The sequence below is a fragment of the Asparagus officinalis genome, unplaced genomic scaffold (genome assembly GCF_001876935.1).
Source record: "Asparagus officinalis unplaced genomic scaffold, Aspof.V1 AsparagusV1_Un406, whole genome shotgun sequence".
In the NCBI taxonomy this organism is placed as follows: domain Eukaryota; kingdom Viridiplantae; phylum Streptophyta; class Magnoliopsida; order Asparagales; family Asparagaceae; genus Asparagus; species Asparagus officinalis.
In genome coordinates, this window is record NW_017972671.1 from 185,284 (window position 1) to 202,362 (window position 17,079).

The following is a 17,079-nucleotide window of genomic DNA, read 5'->3' on the forward strand; positions in this document are numbered from 1 at the left end:
AGAGCATTCGACACGACCGAGAGGAAGGATTTGTCGATGTGGACCAGCAAAAGGAAGGGGATCACGCAATTAAAGTGGACTGCACGGGACTAGTAGTCCCGTGCAGTTCGCAAAAACACTACGCCAGCAAAACCGGTCATTTTCAGATGAAAAGGATCGGTTTTGCTGATTATTTTTAGAAAGAGTCAATTTTGCTGAATAAATTTTAAAAAGGTGTGTTTTTAAAATTTTGTTCTAAATTTATATATAAACCATCTTTAAATGATATTTTGTTATAATCAATCACTAGGATCCGCTTTTCAGTTAAGTTTTTTCGGAAATTGACCCCATCTAACCTCTATTAAGGGTCGTATCTCTAATATACTTCGTATCTGACATCTAATCATTATAGTAAAATTAAATAATGTAATTTAAACTGTGTCCGGATGGTTAATTGCAAGAAAAAATTGTTTAGAGGTTGTTTGTGTGTAAATTAACAATCAAAGATGGGTTTTGTTAGTCTTGTCCATTCGGGTCGGCCTGGCTCAGAAATCCAGGTCCGAGCCTGGCAAAATGGGTGACCCGGACCTGGACCCAGTGGGCTCAGGTTGGCCCTGTAATTTTCCCTTTTAAAAAATTGCTTAAAATAGCCATTTTAAGCTATTTGGGCATACCGGACCATGTCGGGTCCAGGCCGCCCGATCTAACGGCCAGTTTTTTGACCGTTTGGACTGGGTTGGGTCTGGGCCAGACACTGACCTGGGTACTCTGGCCCGACCATTTTCTTGGTCAGGTCGAGTCGGGCTGGGTAGGGGTTGCACCGAGTCGACCCGGACCCGGGCCCGGAGCGCGGTTGGCCCAGAAACCCGAGCTTCTCCTGGGTTTAGGCCAGGCTCTAGCCCGACCGGGTCCGGTCCAGACACCGGGCCGAGTCTCGGCCTCGAGCCCGAATGGACAGGCCTAGATTTGTCGAATAATCCTATTTGAAGGATTGGGAGAAAAATACTTTTTCTTCTTAAATCTTTGATATTTTGCAATCAATCTCTGAAATCTCTGATATTTAGTTTGGTGTTGAGGGAATATTTTATTTATTTTAACTTTTTGTCATAAGTTTCTTGCCCCTACTATTTAGTCACTCTAAACAAGGGGTGCATTCGGTCTGGATACGACTTGCATATGATACTTATCATATTCATATATGTTACCCATATCGAATATATGAGTACGGATATGGACAATACCTCGGTAAGGAAAATTCATGTTCATATCCATTAAAATCAGATACGGATACAGATATACATGCAGATATATAAGTGGATATGCATGTGAATGCAAAACGGATATGAGAAAACTAGATAGTATTGAAAAAATATATAGTTCATTTGATACAAAAGAGTTCATTAATATGTTCATATCTCTGAAAAGCTAAGATTAAACATCTTGATCATCAAAATTAACCTCAAATCTATAATCTAAGGATTAAAACTATCGTAGCAATATAACTAATATGTTTTCGGATATTTTGGATACGGATCCGGATATTTCACTACAAAACCATAACCGTAACCATATCATGTCGGTTATAGATTTGAGTAACGTATCCTAACGGATACGACCGATAATTCCTAGGATATGGACATGGTTTAGCACCCCTACTCTGAACCCAGTCCAATGGCTTTCTTTAAATACAGGTTTGAACCGATCCAACTTGATTAGTAATTTAGAAGGGACCAATTTGCAGTAATTAATAAGACCAGAGGACTACATAGAAGTTTCCGTGATTTAAGGAACTAATCTCAAAATATTAAAGATTTAAGGTACTATTATCTAATTAAAAAAACCAAGAAAGAAAGAAAAAGTTACACAAATTAACACGACAGTTGGCGTCCCTTTACTCTTCTATTCCTTTTTCAATTTCTTTTTCCATCACTTTTCTCTCTTTTTTTCCCCCTTTGGTTTTCAGTCGAGCAGAGAATCTATAAGAGGTTTGATGACTTGATCGCCCAATTTCGTTTTCCTCTCCTGATTTCGCCAGGTCTAACATTTTCCGCTTCAGTTTCAGTTTCATTTCTCCTTGGCCGCTGAATCCTGATTTGGGTTTCCGATTAAATTGGAATATCTGTTGATTTTACAAACTATTATTTGAAATTTCGAACGATCGATGGGTCGGCTGTTTTTGATTCATCTTGAAGGCAAGATCTACAGCTGCAAGCACTGCCATACCCATCTCGCTCTCTCCGATGACATCCTCTCCAGAGTAATTTTTTGTTGACTTATATTACTTATTTGATTATGCTGATGGTGACCAAAGTCTATGGCTTCTTGTTATTGAATTGTTAATTTTGATTGATATGCATTCATAACTTAAAACCCATTTGCGGAGTGTTGATGTTGAGGCTTAAAATTAACCACAATCTTATATTGATGAGTTATTGTGAATATTTAGGATTTAGGATGGGTAATAGACCCTCGCACTATAATTTAGAATTTGAGATGTACTTGTTAAGATTAACATGATTATGTTGATGATCAAAATATGTGGTTTCCTCTTATTTAAGTGTTAGTTCAATTTCAATGTATTTATAGATCAAACCCCATACGTAGCGTCTTTATATTGAGGCTTAAAGTACACCATAACCTTATCTTCATGAGCATGTTTTGCTTCTTTTCTGTGCTGTAATCCCTTGCACCATAACTGATTTCGTGAGAGTTTTTTATGTTCATTGTTTGATTGAAAGACAATTGAGATATACTTCTTGAGATTGAAACTTCCAACTTTCATTAATAAGTTCAAGGAAACATCTCAGTGTACATAAAGGAGAACGTGATTCAAAGGAAATAGCTGTTAGCAAATGACATGAGTGATGCAAAAAAAAAAAAGATCAGATTGTGGTTTGGTGCCCAAATCCTAAATTGGATACTTGCAGATCCCAAACTGAGCACAACTCGAGAAAGGAGTCTGGGTGGTGTTGAATCCTAATATTGTTCTTGAGGTATTTCAAATAAGCCTCTATATGTAGAGTGAATGAAAATGTGTCCAACTTAGTCTCTGATGCAAAGCACACAGCCGTGTGTTCTATTTCAATTTTCCGTTTCATGAGCGTGTCTCCTGTAAGAACAGTGTCCCTCACAGCAAGACAAAAAAAAGGTCTAATTGATGCATTAATAGCCCAAATTGTGTTGGAAAAGGAGCCTCTCTAACATCCATCATTATGAAAAATATAATTTCTACCCATGAATGACCCTTATGATACCAGTACCACCCCGCTTTAAGGGGCGTCGCTCCCAAATGCAGTTGCCATCTTCCAATATGACAACAAGAGAAATAGGGTACATCCCTTTCCTTTTTGGGTAATCTCATCTATTTGATAATTGATGTTCAACCTCCAATTGCTTGTCCCCCTGTGAAATTTAACTGCACCATAGACATAAATCACAGGGACCATTTGCTCAGAGAAATAGGTCTCAATATATGGAACCTAATATCGTGTCATTGCATCGTTTGTCCCTGTAAAAACTGACTAGTTTACCATTTCCAATGTGTGAAACCATGCCAACCAAAACAATAGACTTATTTCATAGTGATTTTCCCCAAAAGCTTTTACACAACATCAGTGTTGTAAATAGCGGCCAATAGCGGGGCTATAGCGGCGCGAATAGCGGTCGCGGCCCTTCAGCGCTACGCGTAGGGGTTTCGCGGCTGGCTTAAGCGGGAAAATCCGCTATTCATTCGAATAGCGTGTAAAAGCGGATTTTAGCGAGTTAAAAGCGGGTTTTCGCGGTTAAAAGCGGATTTTCGCGGTTAAAAGCGGATTTTTGTTGTTAAAAGCGGCTAAACCCGCTAAACCCGCTATCACACATATTATGATGCTATATTTCTTGAATTTCTTCATAGTTTCATTCATACAACAAGCTTATTAATTGTTATTTATTGATAATACAAGAAATTTACAACTAATTGAATTTTTAGATTTTTTAATGAATTTTTTTATTATTTAGGATATTTAAATATATTTAAATTTGACCGCTATTTGACTGTGCGCTATTTGCCGCGATTTCGTCGCAATAGCCCGATATAGCCTTAGCGGTACCTCGCCGCGACGCGCCGCGATCCGCTATCAGCAACCTTGCACAACATTTTTTCCAATTTGATAGGTTTCATGATCCAGATTTGACAAATAATTCTGTCAAACTTGACTAGTCTACTATTTCCAATGTTGTTAAACATGCCAACCAAAATGGCAGACTTATAGTTTGTAGTGGTTCTCTCCAATAAGGGTACTTCAGCATTGTTTCTAATCATGTACGCATATTTTGACAAATATTCTGAGTCTCTGACTTATTAACTAAAAGCCCATACTATTAGTAATGCTGATCATATATTTAAATCCCCATCCACGGCTCAGGTTTTCAGTTTAACAGATTGGGTTCTTAATTTTTCCAATAATCTTATGAATGCAGCTAACATCCACAATCCACATTCTGGCTAAAGTGGATGATGGTTAATATTTAGGGTTTTTCCCTAGAGACCGCCTTATATTTAGGGTCAATTTACATAGACCGCCTTATATTTCAAATTTATATCTAAACCACCTACAAAGTTAGTTTTTCTTCCAATCAATCATCCGACCCCAGTTTGCGGCTAAAATTTTCCTGAAATTCTAATAATATCCTCACTTAATCTCATGTGTAAATCACGTGACCTCTCTTGTTCATGCGGCTTTTTCCACGTGAGATTAAGTGAGGGTATTGTCGGAATTTTAGGAAAATTTTAGTAGAAAAATGGAGTCAGGTGGTTAATTGGAGGAAAAAAATAACTTTGCAGGTGGTTTAGGTATATATTGGAAATATAAAGTGGTTTACATAAATTGACCCTAAATATAAGATGGTTTTCAGGAGTAAACCCTAATATTTATTTTCATGCCATGCACCGATATCTAGTTTCTTAAGCATTGATTTCCGGGCTTTCACTTTCATCTACACTATCCAAGTTTTATATAATGTTATGCAACTATTCAGAAAAATATGACTAGGAACTTGTTCTATTTTTCTGTCTGCTTTAAATGTGATTTCCTATAGCTTTTCATCTTTTCCATTACTTTGGGTGCTCTCTTAATCTAAAAGAATTTGGAGGGTTGTTCCTTTATGTCACAGGAGCTTAAAGTACATGACCAGTAATTCCTGCAGGCTAAGGTTTTAAATGTCGGATGTCGGGTTTATGTCGGATGGCTGAAATCCATGTCGGATAGCGGAAATCGAGGATATATCGGAGGACATTGACTAAATATCGGATTGTCATATCGGGTAGTACGCATATGTATAATATCATGTCCTAAATATAATCTAAGCATTCATAAATTCAATATAAGCATAATTTATAAATTCTATAGACTAAACATATAAAAAAGTAAATAATATATGAATTTGGGTTCATAAATTCTTTCTATCGGGTTCATAAGAAACCCTTAAAATGAGAACGGGTCAAACGGGTTTGGGTATTTATCACTAAACTCAAACCCGATAACAAAAAACAGATCTTAAATAAAAGTACCATATCGGCCGATTTTTTAAAAAATCGGCCGATATGCCCGATATGACCCTGATATTTCCGATTTGGCCCTGAAAATGGACATACAAGTTGAAAACGTCCATGTCGTGTCGGTCAAGCCCTCAAACCGACATGTCGGACATATCGGTCGATATTTAAAACCTTACTGCAGGTTGCATCTTCTTCTTGGATTTTGGTTAGCTCCTGTTATAGTTATCTTTATCAGGAATTTTTAACATCTCTTTTGAGGATTGACCTTAGGTAAGGTGACAGGGGTTTTTAAGGTGATAGGGGTTTATAATGTTAGCCAGCAGCCTCTTTTGACCCAGCCAACCACCCCCGCCACCTTTTTTGACAATCAAGGATTCAGTGGCCGCAAACATTGAGGAAATAAATTGTTGGTGGGTCCCACCAATAAAATATTATTATTGGCGGGTCTTACTAATAATATTTTATTAGTATATAGTATTTTTCAAACACTATAAATAGGGTCTTAAACTCTTCAGAAATACTCATCCCAAAAATAACTTCTCTCATAGAAGAGTAAGAGAGAAAACACAGAGAGAGATTGTGAGAGTTTTTAGAGTGTATCTGATCAAGAGAGGGTGTTCTCTTTGATCTATGCTATTGGGATATAAAAGAATTTGGCGTCGTCGGTCTACCGTAGAGTAGCTCCGAAAGAGTGAACCACGTATATCTGTGAGTATTGTGATTGATTTTTATGCATTTATTTTGTGTATTACGTCTCCGTTCGAAGTGTTATTATTGGTGTGTACCCTAACAACTGGTATCAGAGCCTGACTTAGAGTATATATATTTGCTTATCGTATGCGCTATGATTGTCACTAAAAGTGAATCCTCCACATCAGAAAATAAGTTAGATTATTATTTACTCTTTTAAGGAACTTGGTACTATTCACGTGTATGATACTATTTATGAATATGATACTATTCACAAATACGGTTCGAGAAAGACGTAATCTTTCGCCATGAGATCTACAGTTGAAGACAACAGGCTTAGAATTGAGAAATTCGACGACCAAAATTTTAGGAATTGGAGGATGCAAATAGAAGACTATTTGTACCAGAAGGATCTCTTCCTACCCCTCGAAGGAGAGGCGGAGAAGCCTGAGAAAATGGACGACGATAAGTGGAAGGTGTTCGATCGTAAAGTACTTACCACAATCAGGCTCAATCTTCATCAGCATGTGACTTACGTCTCGTATGCGACCACCACCAAGGAGTTGATGGAGGCCTTGGAAGCGCTGTATGAGAAGCCGTCTGCTTCAAATAAGGTATACCTGATGAAAAAGCTGTTCAATCTAAAGATGCATCAAGGAGCTCGCGTGGCGGAGTTCTTGAACGAATTTCAAGCTGTAGTGCAACAGCTTATTGCAGTAGATCTCAAGTTCGACAATAAGATCCAAACTCTTCTGCTACTTTCTTGTCTACCAGATTCATGGGAGAATATGATGATGACGGTGAGCAACGCTAATGGCAATGACAAGATGACGCTCGACACGGTGGTTGGGGTAATTCTGGATGAAGAATCTCGCCGTAAAGTCTTAAGAGTTGAGGTCTCTAGCAGTGGGAGTGCTCTGCATGTCGAGGCATGAGGACGTGCGCAAAAGAAGGGTCACTTTGCACGGTGAAGGGAAGTGCTTCAGATACGCAAAGAATGGTCACTTTGCACGAGCAGAGTTACTGTTCCAGCATCAGCAGGGGATGATCGGGCCGACGGTGCAGCCAATCTCATGCACGAGACGGATTTAGATACGCTTCTCTTATCCCTAGAAGATAAAAGCGATGTGTGGGTCATCGACTCTGGCGCATCTTTCCATGCAACCTCACAACAAAAACTGTTTTCATCGTTCATAAAGAAGGACTTAGGGACAGTCTATCTTGGCAATGATCAATATTGTAAGGTTTTCGGGAAGGAAAATTATACCCTCAAGATGGAGGGCGGGACCACCTTGACGTTGAACGACGTTTGGCATGTATCGAATCTCAGGTGAAATCTTATATCAGTCGAGCAACTGACTGACTCCGATTACAGAATATCCTTCGAGCAGAGAAGCTGGAAGGTATCCAATGGTGCCCTGATGGTGGCACACGGCAAGCGTAAGGGGTCTCTCTACATCGCCAACGGGAAGATCGACCACTTGCTTGTCGCAGGACAAGCATCATCATCATCATTCGTCGACTACATGACTTGGCATCGACGACTTGGTCACATGAGCGAGAAGGGGATGTAGATTATGATCGCGGGAGAGAGGTTTTCGGATCTGAACAAGATCGATCTGACTTTCTATGAGGACTGCATCCTAGGCAAACAAAAGAAGGTGAGCTTCAACAAGATTGGACCGGCTCTAAAACTGTAGAATTTAGAGTTGGTACACACCGACGTGTGGGGAATTGCGCAAGTCCCATCTGTTGGAAATTCTCTTTACTTTGTCACTTTTATTTATGATGTTACTAGAAAATTATGGGTGTTCTTCTTAAAGCACAAATCAGATGTTTTCATCGTCTTCAAAAAGTGGCTTGCCTGTATGGAGAACGAAACAGGTAATAAGTTAAAGTACCTAAAGTCTGATAATGGAGGCGAGTATTGTAGCCAGGAGTTCGAGAACTTCTGCTCGTCCCATGGGATTAGGAGACTGAAGACCGTCCCAGACACACCTTGCGGAGTGGCAGAGCATATGAATCGCACTATCTTAGAGCGCGTCAGAAGTATGAGGATCCACTCCAGATTACCCAAGAGCTTTTGGACCGAAGTTGTTAATACTACTACATACTTGATCAACCGCGGGTCATCCACGGCTCTCAGTTATGGGATACCTGAAGAGGTTTGGACCGAAAATAAGCTGAAGCTAGAGCACTTATGAGTATTTGGTTGTGATGCCTATGTCATGACCAATTCTGCAGACCGGTCAAAGCTTGATCCAAAGTCAAAGAAGCTCTCTTTCATCGGCTATGGAGGAGATGAGTATGGGTACTGTTTCTGGGATCACGATACGCGCAAGGTGGTGCACAGTCGTGATGTCGTGTTCTATGAGAATGCGATGTACAAGACCAAAGAGGTGAGTGAGAGTCAATTATCTCCCCCTCTTTTCCCGGATATTGCTGACAGTGAGGACGACAGTGAGATATCAATCAGCATAGAAGACGGAGACCAAGAGAACGTGCGGGATGCACAACAACAGGATCCAGCAGAGTTGCCGATCGCAATTCGCAAAGCTCCAAGAAATTCAAGGGTGTCAGAGAGGTACCTTTCCATCATGAATTATCTTCTCTTGACTGACAGTGATGAGCCAGAGAGCTATAAGGAGGTACAGCAGACCGGCAAAGCTCGGGACGAATGAGAGTCTGTCATGGAGGAAGAAATGAAGTCATTGATGAAGAATGAGACTTGGGAGCTTGTAAAGCTTCCAAGAGGGCGAAATGCTCTTCACAATCAGTGGATTTATCGGCTCAAGGATGAAACCGATGGACGAAGACGTTCCAAGGCGAGGCTTGTAGTAAAGGGCTATGAGCAGAAAGCAGGGATAGATTATTCTGACGTTTTCGCTCCTGTCATTAAGTTGACCATGATCCGGACTGTACTGAGCATTGTGGCAGTTCGAGATCTCTATCTAGAGCAGATGAATGTAACAAAGAGAGAGTTTGTGAGAGTTCTTGGAGTGTATCTGATCAAGAGAGGGTGTTCTCTTTGATCTATGCTATTGGGATATAAAAGAATTTGGCGTCGTCGGTCTACCGTAGAGTAGCTCCGAAAGAGTGAACCACGTATATCTGTGAGTATTGTGATTGATTTTTATGCATTTATTTTGTGTATTACGTCTCCGTTCGAAGTGTTATTATTGGTGTGTACCCTAACAACTGGTATCAGAGCCTGACTTAGAGTATATATATTTGCTTATCGTATGCGCTATGATTGTCACTAAAAGTGAATCCTCCACATCAGAAAATAAGTTAGATTATTATTTACTCTTTTAAGGAACTTGGTACTATTCACGTGTATGATACTATTTATGAATATGATACTATTCACAAATACGGTTCGAGAAAGACGTAATCTTTCGCCATGAGATCTACAGTTGAAGACAACAGGCTTAGAATTGAGAAATTCGACGACCAAAATTTTAGGAATTGGAGGATGCAAATAGAAGACTATTTGTACCAGAAGGATCTCTTCCTACCCCTCGAAGGAGAGGCGGAGAAGCCTGAGAAAATGGACGACGATAAGTGGAAGGTGTTCGATCGTAAAGTACTTACCACAATCAGGCTCAATCTTCATCAGCATGTGACTTACGTCTCGTATGCGACCACCACCAAGGAGTTGATGGAGGCCTTGGAAGCGCTGTATGAGAAGCCGTCTGCTTCAAATAAGGTATACCTGATGAAAAAGCTGTTCAATCTAAAGATGCATCAAGGAGCTCGCGTGGCGGAGTTCTTGAACGAATTTCAAGCTGTAGTGCAACAGCTTATTGCAGTAGATCTCAAGTTCGACAATAAGATCCAAACTCTTCTGCTACTTTCTTGTCTACCAGATTCATGGGAGAATATGATGATGACGGTGAGCAACGCTAATGGCAATGACAAGATGACGCTCGACACGGTGGTTGGGGTAATTCTGGATGAAGAATCTCGCCGTAAAGTCTTAAGAGTTGAGGTCTCTAGCAGTGGGAGTGCTCTGCATGTCGAGGCATGAGGACGTGCGCAAAAGAAGGGTCACTTTGCACGGTGAAGGGAAGTGCTTCAGATACGCAAAGAATGGTCACTTTGCACGAGCAGAGTTACTGTTCCAGCATCAGCAGGGGATGATCGGGCCGACGGTGCAGCCAATCTCATGCACGAGACGGATTTAGATACGCTTCTCTTATCCCTAGAAGATAAAAGCGATGTGTGGGTCATCGACTCTGGCGCATCTTTCCATGCAACCTCACAACAAAAACTGTTTTCATCGTTCATAAAGAAGGACTTAGGGACAGTCTATCTTGGCAATGATCAATATTGTAAGGTTTTCGGGAAGGAAAATTATACCCTCAAGATGGAGGGCGGGACCACCTTGACGTTGAACGACGTTTGGCATGTATCGAATCTCAGGTGAAATCTTATATCAGTCGAGCAACTGACTGACTCCGATTACAGAATATCCTTCGAGCAGAGAAGCTGGAAGGTATCCAATGGTGCCCTGATGGTGGCACACGGCAAGCGTAAGGGGTCTCTCTACATCGCCAACGGGAAGATCGACCACTTGCTTGTCGCAGGACAAGCATCATCATCATCATTCGTCGACTACATGACTTGGCATCGACGACTTGGTCACATGAGCGAGAAGGGGATGTAGATTATGATCGCGGGAGAGAGGTTTTCGGATCTGAACAAGATCGATCTGACTTTCTATGAGGACTGCATCCTAGGCAAACAAAAGAAGGTGAGCTTCAACAAGATTGGACCGGCTCTAAAACTGTAGAATTTAGAGTTGGTACACACCGACGTGTGGGGAATTGCGCAAGTCCCATCTGTTGGAAATTCTCTTTACTTTGTCACTTTTATTTATGATGTTACTAGAAAATTATGGGTGTTCTTCTTAAAGCACAAATCAGATGTTTTCATCGTCTTCAAAAAGTGGCTTGCCTGTATGGAGAACGAAACAGGTAATAAGTTAAAGTACCTAAAGTCTGATAATGGAGGCGAGTATTGTAGCCAGGAGTTCGAGAACTTCTGCTCGTCCCATGGGATTAGGAGACTGAAGACCGTCCCAGACACACCTTGCGGAGTGGCAGAGCATATGAATCGCACTATCTTAGAGCGCGTCAGAAGTATGAGGATCCACTCCAGATTACCCAAGAGCTTTTGGACCGAAGTTGTTAATACTACTACATACTTGATCAACCGCGGGTCATCCACGGCTCTCAGTTATGGGATACCTGAAGAGGTTTGGACCGAAAATAAGCTGAAGCTAGAGCACTTATGAGTATTTGGTTGTGATGCCTATGTCATGACCAATTCTGCAGACCGGTCAAAGCTTGATCCAAAGTCAAAGAAGCTCTCTTTCATCGGCTATGGAGGAGATGAGTATGGGTACTGTTTCTGGGATCACGATACGCGCAAGGTGGTGCACAGTCGTGATGTCGTGTTCTATGAGAATGCGATGTACAAGACCAAAGAGGTGAGTGAGAGTCAATTATCTCCCCCTCTTTTCCCGGATATTGCTGACAGTGAGGACGACAGTGAGATATCAATCAGCATAGAAGACGGAGACCAAGAGAACGTGCGGGATGCACAACAACAGGATCCAGCAGAGTTGCCGATCGCAATTCGCAAAGCTCCAAGAAATTCAAGGGTGTCAGAGAGGTACCTTTCCATCATGAATTATCTTCTCTTGACTGACAGTGATGAGCCAGAGAGCTATAAGGAGGTACAGCAGACCGGCAAAGCTCGGGACGAATGAGAGTCTGTCATGGAGGAAGAAATGAAGTCATTGATGAAGAATGAGACTTGGGAGCTTGTAAAGCTTCCAAGAGGGCGAAATGCTCTTCACAATCAGTGGATTTATCGGCTCAAGGATGAAACCGATGGACGAAGACGTTCCAAGGCGAGGCTTGTAGTAAAGGGCTATGAGCAGAAAGCAGGGATAGATTATTCTGACGTTTTCGCTCCTGTCATTAAGTTGACCATGATCCGGACTGTACTGAGCATTGTGGCAGTTCGAGATCTCTATCTAGAGCAGATGAATGTGAAGGCGGTATTCTTTCATAGAGATTTGAAGGAAGAGATCTATATACATCAACCAGTGGGCTTCGAGGAACGAGGCAGGGAGGACCTCGTGTGTCGCCTACGCAAGAGCTTGTATGACCTGAAGCAAGCTTCGCGATAGTGGTACATAAAGTTTGAGAACTTTATGGAGGAGAACAGTTTTCTTAAATGTGACACAGACCACTGCTGTTTCATCAAGAGATATGGCGAATCTTATGTGATACTCTTGATTTATGTTGATGACATGTTGATAGCAGGGCCCGACTTAGATCGCATTGAAGAACTCAAGGGGCGTCTCTCCGAGTGCTTCGAGATGAAGGATTTGGGTTTAGCAAACCAGATTCTGGGGATGAGGATCATCAGAGATAGATCAGCACGGAGGCTGAGGTTGTCTCAGAAGGCCTACATTGAGAAGATTTTTGAAAAGTTCAGTATGAAGAAAGCTAAACCAGTGGCCTCGCCATTTGCAAGTCATTTCAAGCTATCGAAGACCCAAGCACTAGAGACTGCTGAAGAGCATGAGTTCATGGCCAACATACAATACGCATCTGTCGTCGGGAGTTTGATGTATGTGATGGTGTGCACGAGGTCAGATATTACATAAGGAGTGGGAGTTGTGAGCTGCTTCATGAGCAATCCAGGGAAACAACACTGGGGTGCGGTCAAGTGGCTTCTACGCTACTTGGGAAGCTCATCCGACCGTTGTCTTGAGTATGGCAGGACAAATTTGCCGCTAGAGGGTTTTTGTGATGCAGACTACGCAGGAGACATAGACTCAAGAAGAAGCCCAAGCGGCTACATCTTCATCTTAGATGGTGGAGCGATAAGTTGAAGATCCAAGTTACAATATACTGTAGCTTTGTCGACAACCGAAGCTGAGTACGTGTTTGTAGCAGAAGCAGCAAAGGAGTTGTTATGGCTGAAAGCTTTTCTTCTCGAGCTTGGGGTAAACTTTGAGAAATACTTCATCCACTGTGACAGTCAGAGTGCTACTCACTTGTCAGAGAACGACGCATTTCATGCTCGGACCAAGCATGTTAACATGAAACACCATGCCATACGGAGATGGCAAAGCAGGAACAAGTTTAACCTTGTGAAGATTGATACGATGTACAATCCAACCGATATGTTGACCAAGCCAGTTTCGCTCGAGAAGGTGAGGCTGTGTGCAGCCTCATATGATCTCCGTTGAGAATGTTGAGGGTCGTGCAAGACGCCAAAGATACAAGATATCCGGATGATGCAACCAAGAATGGTGTGAAGATATGATTGATATTCAATCAAATCTTCAAGTAGGAGATTATTAGCCAGCCATCTCTTTTGACCTAGCCAGCCACCCCCGCCACCTTTTTTTGACAATCAATGATTCAGTGGTCGCAAACGTTGAGGAAATAAATTGGTGGTGGGTCTTACCAATAAAATAGTATTAGTGGCGGGTCCCACTAATAATATTTTATTAGTACATAGTATTTTCCAAATACTATAAATAGGACCCTAAACTCTTTAGAAATACTCACCCCAGAAACAACTCCTCTCATAGAAGAGTAAGAGAGAAAACACAAAGAGATTGTGAGAGTTCTTGGAGTGTATCTGATCAAGAGAGAGTGTTCTCTTTGATCTATTCTATTGGGATATAAAAGAATTTGGCATCGTCGTTACACTGTGGAGTAGCTCTGAAGGAGTGAACCACGTATATCTGTTAGTACTGTGATTGATTTGTGTGTCTTTATTTTGTGTATTACGTCTTCGTTCGAGGTGGGTGTTATTATTGGTGTGTACCCTAACATATAAAACCTTGGTTCATTTTCCATGCCTTGTGCACCATAACCAACCCCATTCAATGGATGGAAGCTTACATGAGGTGAGGATGATGACGAGTCGACAATGATGAATTGCTGAAAGAACAGTAGATTTCTTAAGTCTATATGGCTTCCTTTTGAAATTATTATTATTATTATTTAATTTAGAAATAGCTTCTAGATTGTCAAAAACTAAATGGAAAATTAGGATTCATGTAGTTGTCCCAAAAATTTGTAATGAAGGCTTTGTTGTTGGTGACGTTGGTGTTTTATTATGTCAAAGTTGTATATTAAAAATTCGTGTCTTTCTTGTGCTATTTTTAAACTTAGAGGTATATAATATTCAACTAGAAATTTGTTTTTATTTTTTAAAATAATATCTGAAGCTGACACGAGCATCAAGCTTCGTTTGACTGGTTTGGTTGCTTGATAATCTCCTCCGGTATTGTTGCTTTTTTTTTGGAAAAGGAAAGAAAAATTCATCAAGGACCCAAAATATGGGACCAATAGGGGGAACAAGTGAGGTGTCCCCCTCCTATTGGATAATGAGTTGGCCATCATTAATGATGGTCAACTCATTATCCAATAGGAGAGGGACACCTCACTTGTCCTCCCTATTGGTCCCATATTTTGGGTTCATGTAGCAAAGCTCAAAAGGAAATAGTGGTAAATTATGAAGTTTCACGACAAATGTTCAGTTTGATAGGACGTTTGCATTCCCTTCAAGCTAGTCAAAACATGATTACAACCAAAATTTCAAAATTGGGACTTGGATGTTAAACAAAGATATTCTAATTTTAGTCCACAATATAAGTTACATATAATGCTTTGCTAACACTTTAGTTCACTCGAGAACATAAAATTACATTTGAAACCTGATATTTTCCCCATGAATATCTTTAGAATATCCTTCTGATAGAAACTGGCAAAGAGTTAATTTGCTTTTGGAACTGACAAGCCACATGTATTGATTTATGAGCCACATGTATTGATTGTTCATATCGTAACTATACTAACTATACCAGCTTATTTACCTGGTTTATATTCTTTTTTGTCAGACTTTTCATTGCAGGCATGGGAAGGCTTATCTCTTTAATAAGGTGTAAGTTTTTCAACTCTTTTCTTTTGCAAGTTAAATTTTGGAGTATATTGTTTTCTCCTCTTCTAATGAAGGAAAAAGACTAAGAATTTCAGCCATTAGCATGTATTCATGTATACCAGTTACAAAGCTTTATTTTGTTTCATTTTTTAAGGTTATTATTTGCACTTGAACAGGAACTTCAACAACCCCACTTCCATCCCCTTTGTCATGTGAGTTGGGGTTGGGACGTGTCTGTTTTTCTATCCAGTTGCAAAATGCTTTATGCCTTTATAGTTTGGAGTTCAAGTATTTTAACTCTGCATCTCTTCAGAAAAAATGAAATGTCAAGTGTGAACCATCACAAACTGCAAAATCCCTGCATTACGAGGTGATAATGTTGTACACAACAGAAATAGGGATCCTATGAGCAACAACAAAATAAGGCACTCAACTAAAATATCCAACTATCGCAGCTTTCTAGTCACATGGTCGACAAAGCTCACATATTTCTTTTCAGCTTGCTTGTCTCTGAAACTCAACCCACAGTCATAACTAGGAATTCAAAGAAGTTGGTTATAATGAATCCATCTTTGATGTCTAAAAGATGATTAGTTCACCAAAGCCAAGAAATTTATAAAGGGTCCACCTTCAAAAAACCAAGTTCATCTGGTTTTGCCTGGTTATTTTTTATGTCTTTGCTAATGCTTGGCAGAGTGAATGTGACCACTGGATCAAATGAGGAGAGGTTGATGATGACAGGGATGCACACAGTGGCTGATATATTCTGTGTCGGTTGTGGCTCAATTGTGGGATGGAAATATGTAAGTTCTTTGTTTTTATTTTTGTGAAACATGTAAGTTGATCAATTACTTGATCTAGCGTTGTTGATTGTAGCTGCTGTCGTTGATGTGATTCCTTTATTATGCAGGAGGCTGCCTATGAAAAGAGCCAGAAGTACAAGGAAGGAAAGTTTATTCTTGAGAGGTGATTTTATAGATTTCCTGCAATTCCTAGTTCTCATATTTTCATCACAAGTTTATAGTTAGAATTAATTGCATTGAGCCCCTGTAGTATCATTGTTTTTCACTTACTGCTTAAGTAGTTTCATTTTGGCAAATAGACCCGCTGTTTGAAATTTTATGACTCCGTTACCCGGTGTCAAATTTTGGCAGATATTACCCTCAGGTGAAATTACTGAATCTATCTGGGGATCAAAGAGCCATAAACAATTTCACCTGCGTGGTTTATCTCCCAATATGAATTACAAGGATAGTAAGTCCAGTGATAAGTTCTAGACAGTGATACTATCAGGGGTTCATGTGTGCTATTTACCGTTGTAGCTATTTGAATGTAACAAGCAAAACATAACATGGCGAATTACTTAGCCGAGCTTTTTACCCTTGGTCAGGTTTAAAGTTACTGGTCCTGATGGAAGCCAGTACTCGTTAAGCCATGAATTTCATGTTGGTGGAAGCGATGCTGATGATGTTTGAAATTTACCCGGACAGATCTGATCCAGGGTATAACTGTAAATACATTCCCATCGACGTTCTTGTGTAAGCCTGATGTGGATACATAAGATTCATTCTCTTTAAATACTATATTGTCAACTGCAATATATGGTTGCAAATAAATTGGATTTGCTTGATTAACCTGTTGTGTGTTTTGCCAATGGTAAGGTCGTACAGTAATGCTGAAATAGTAAGATCGTATGCTTTGGAAAAAAAACTACTGTTTGGTAAGATGACAAGGATTAAATTGCTCAACCATTTTTCGTGAATTGTTTAGTTTCCTTTGAGAAAATGGTATGGGTGAGTGTTCATTTTGAACGGATACTTATCACGCGATAATATCTCCTCAGTATCTGTGCACAAATATCAATAACTTAATCTTGAGAGGCGCTACAGTCA

General features: G+C 40.3%; 1 protein-coding gene across 3 annotated transcripts; it reads left to right on the forward strand.

Moving 5' to 3' along the window:
- The first annotated feature begins 1,839 nt into the window (after nucleotides 1-1,839).
- On the forward strand, nucleotides 1,840-16,823 carry LOC109827751 (protein yippee-like). Of its 3 annotated transcripts, none has more exons than XM_020394772.1 (6): nucleotides 1,840-1,964; nucleotides 2,036-2,236; nucleotides 15,147-15,190; nucleotides 15,882-15,990; nucleotides 16,098-16,153; nucleotides 16,578-16,823. In XM_020394772.1, exons 2-6 carry the CDS (start codon nucleotides 2,141-2,143, stop codon nucleotides 16,660-16,662), a joined length of 390 nt encoding a protein of 129 aa, XP_020250361.1. In that variant the 5' UTR covers nucleotides 1,840-1,964; nucleotides 2,036-2,140; the 3' UTR covers nucleotides 16,663-16,823. The 3 variants fall into 3 exon arrangements, with proteins under 3 accessions (XP_020250361.1, XP_020250359.1, XP_020250360.1); XM_020394770.1 differs by lacking the exon at nucleotides 16,578-16,823 and adding an exon at nucleotides 16,342-16,564; XM_020394771.1 differs by lacking the exon at nucleotides 16,578-16,823 and adding an exon at nucleotides 16,342-16,564 and having other exon boundaries at nucleotides 1,864-1,964; nucleotides 2,042-2,236.
- Nucleotides 16,824-17,079: the final 256 nt, after the last annotated feature.

Coding starts and splice junctions, on each gene's coding strand:
- LOC109827751 (XM_020394770.1), top strand. CDS start 2,141: ATGGGTCGGCTGTTTTTGATTCATCTTGAAGGCAAGATCTACAGCTGC. Junction 2,237..15,146: donor CCGATGACATCCTCTCCAGA/GTAATTTTTTGT, acceptor CTTTTTTGTCAG/ACTTTTCATTGCAGGCATGG. Junction 15,991..16,097: donor CAATTGTGGGATGGAAATAT/GTAAGTTCTTTG, acceptor TTTATTATGCAG/GAGGCTGCCTATGAAAAGAG.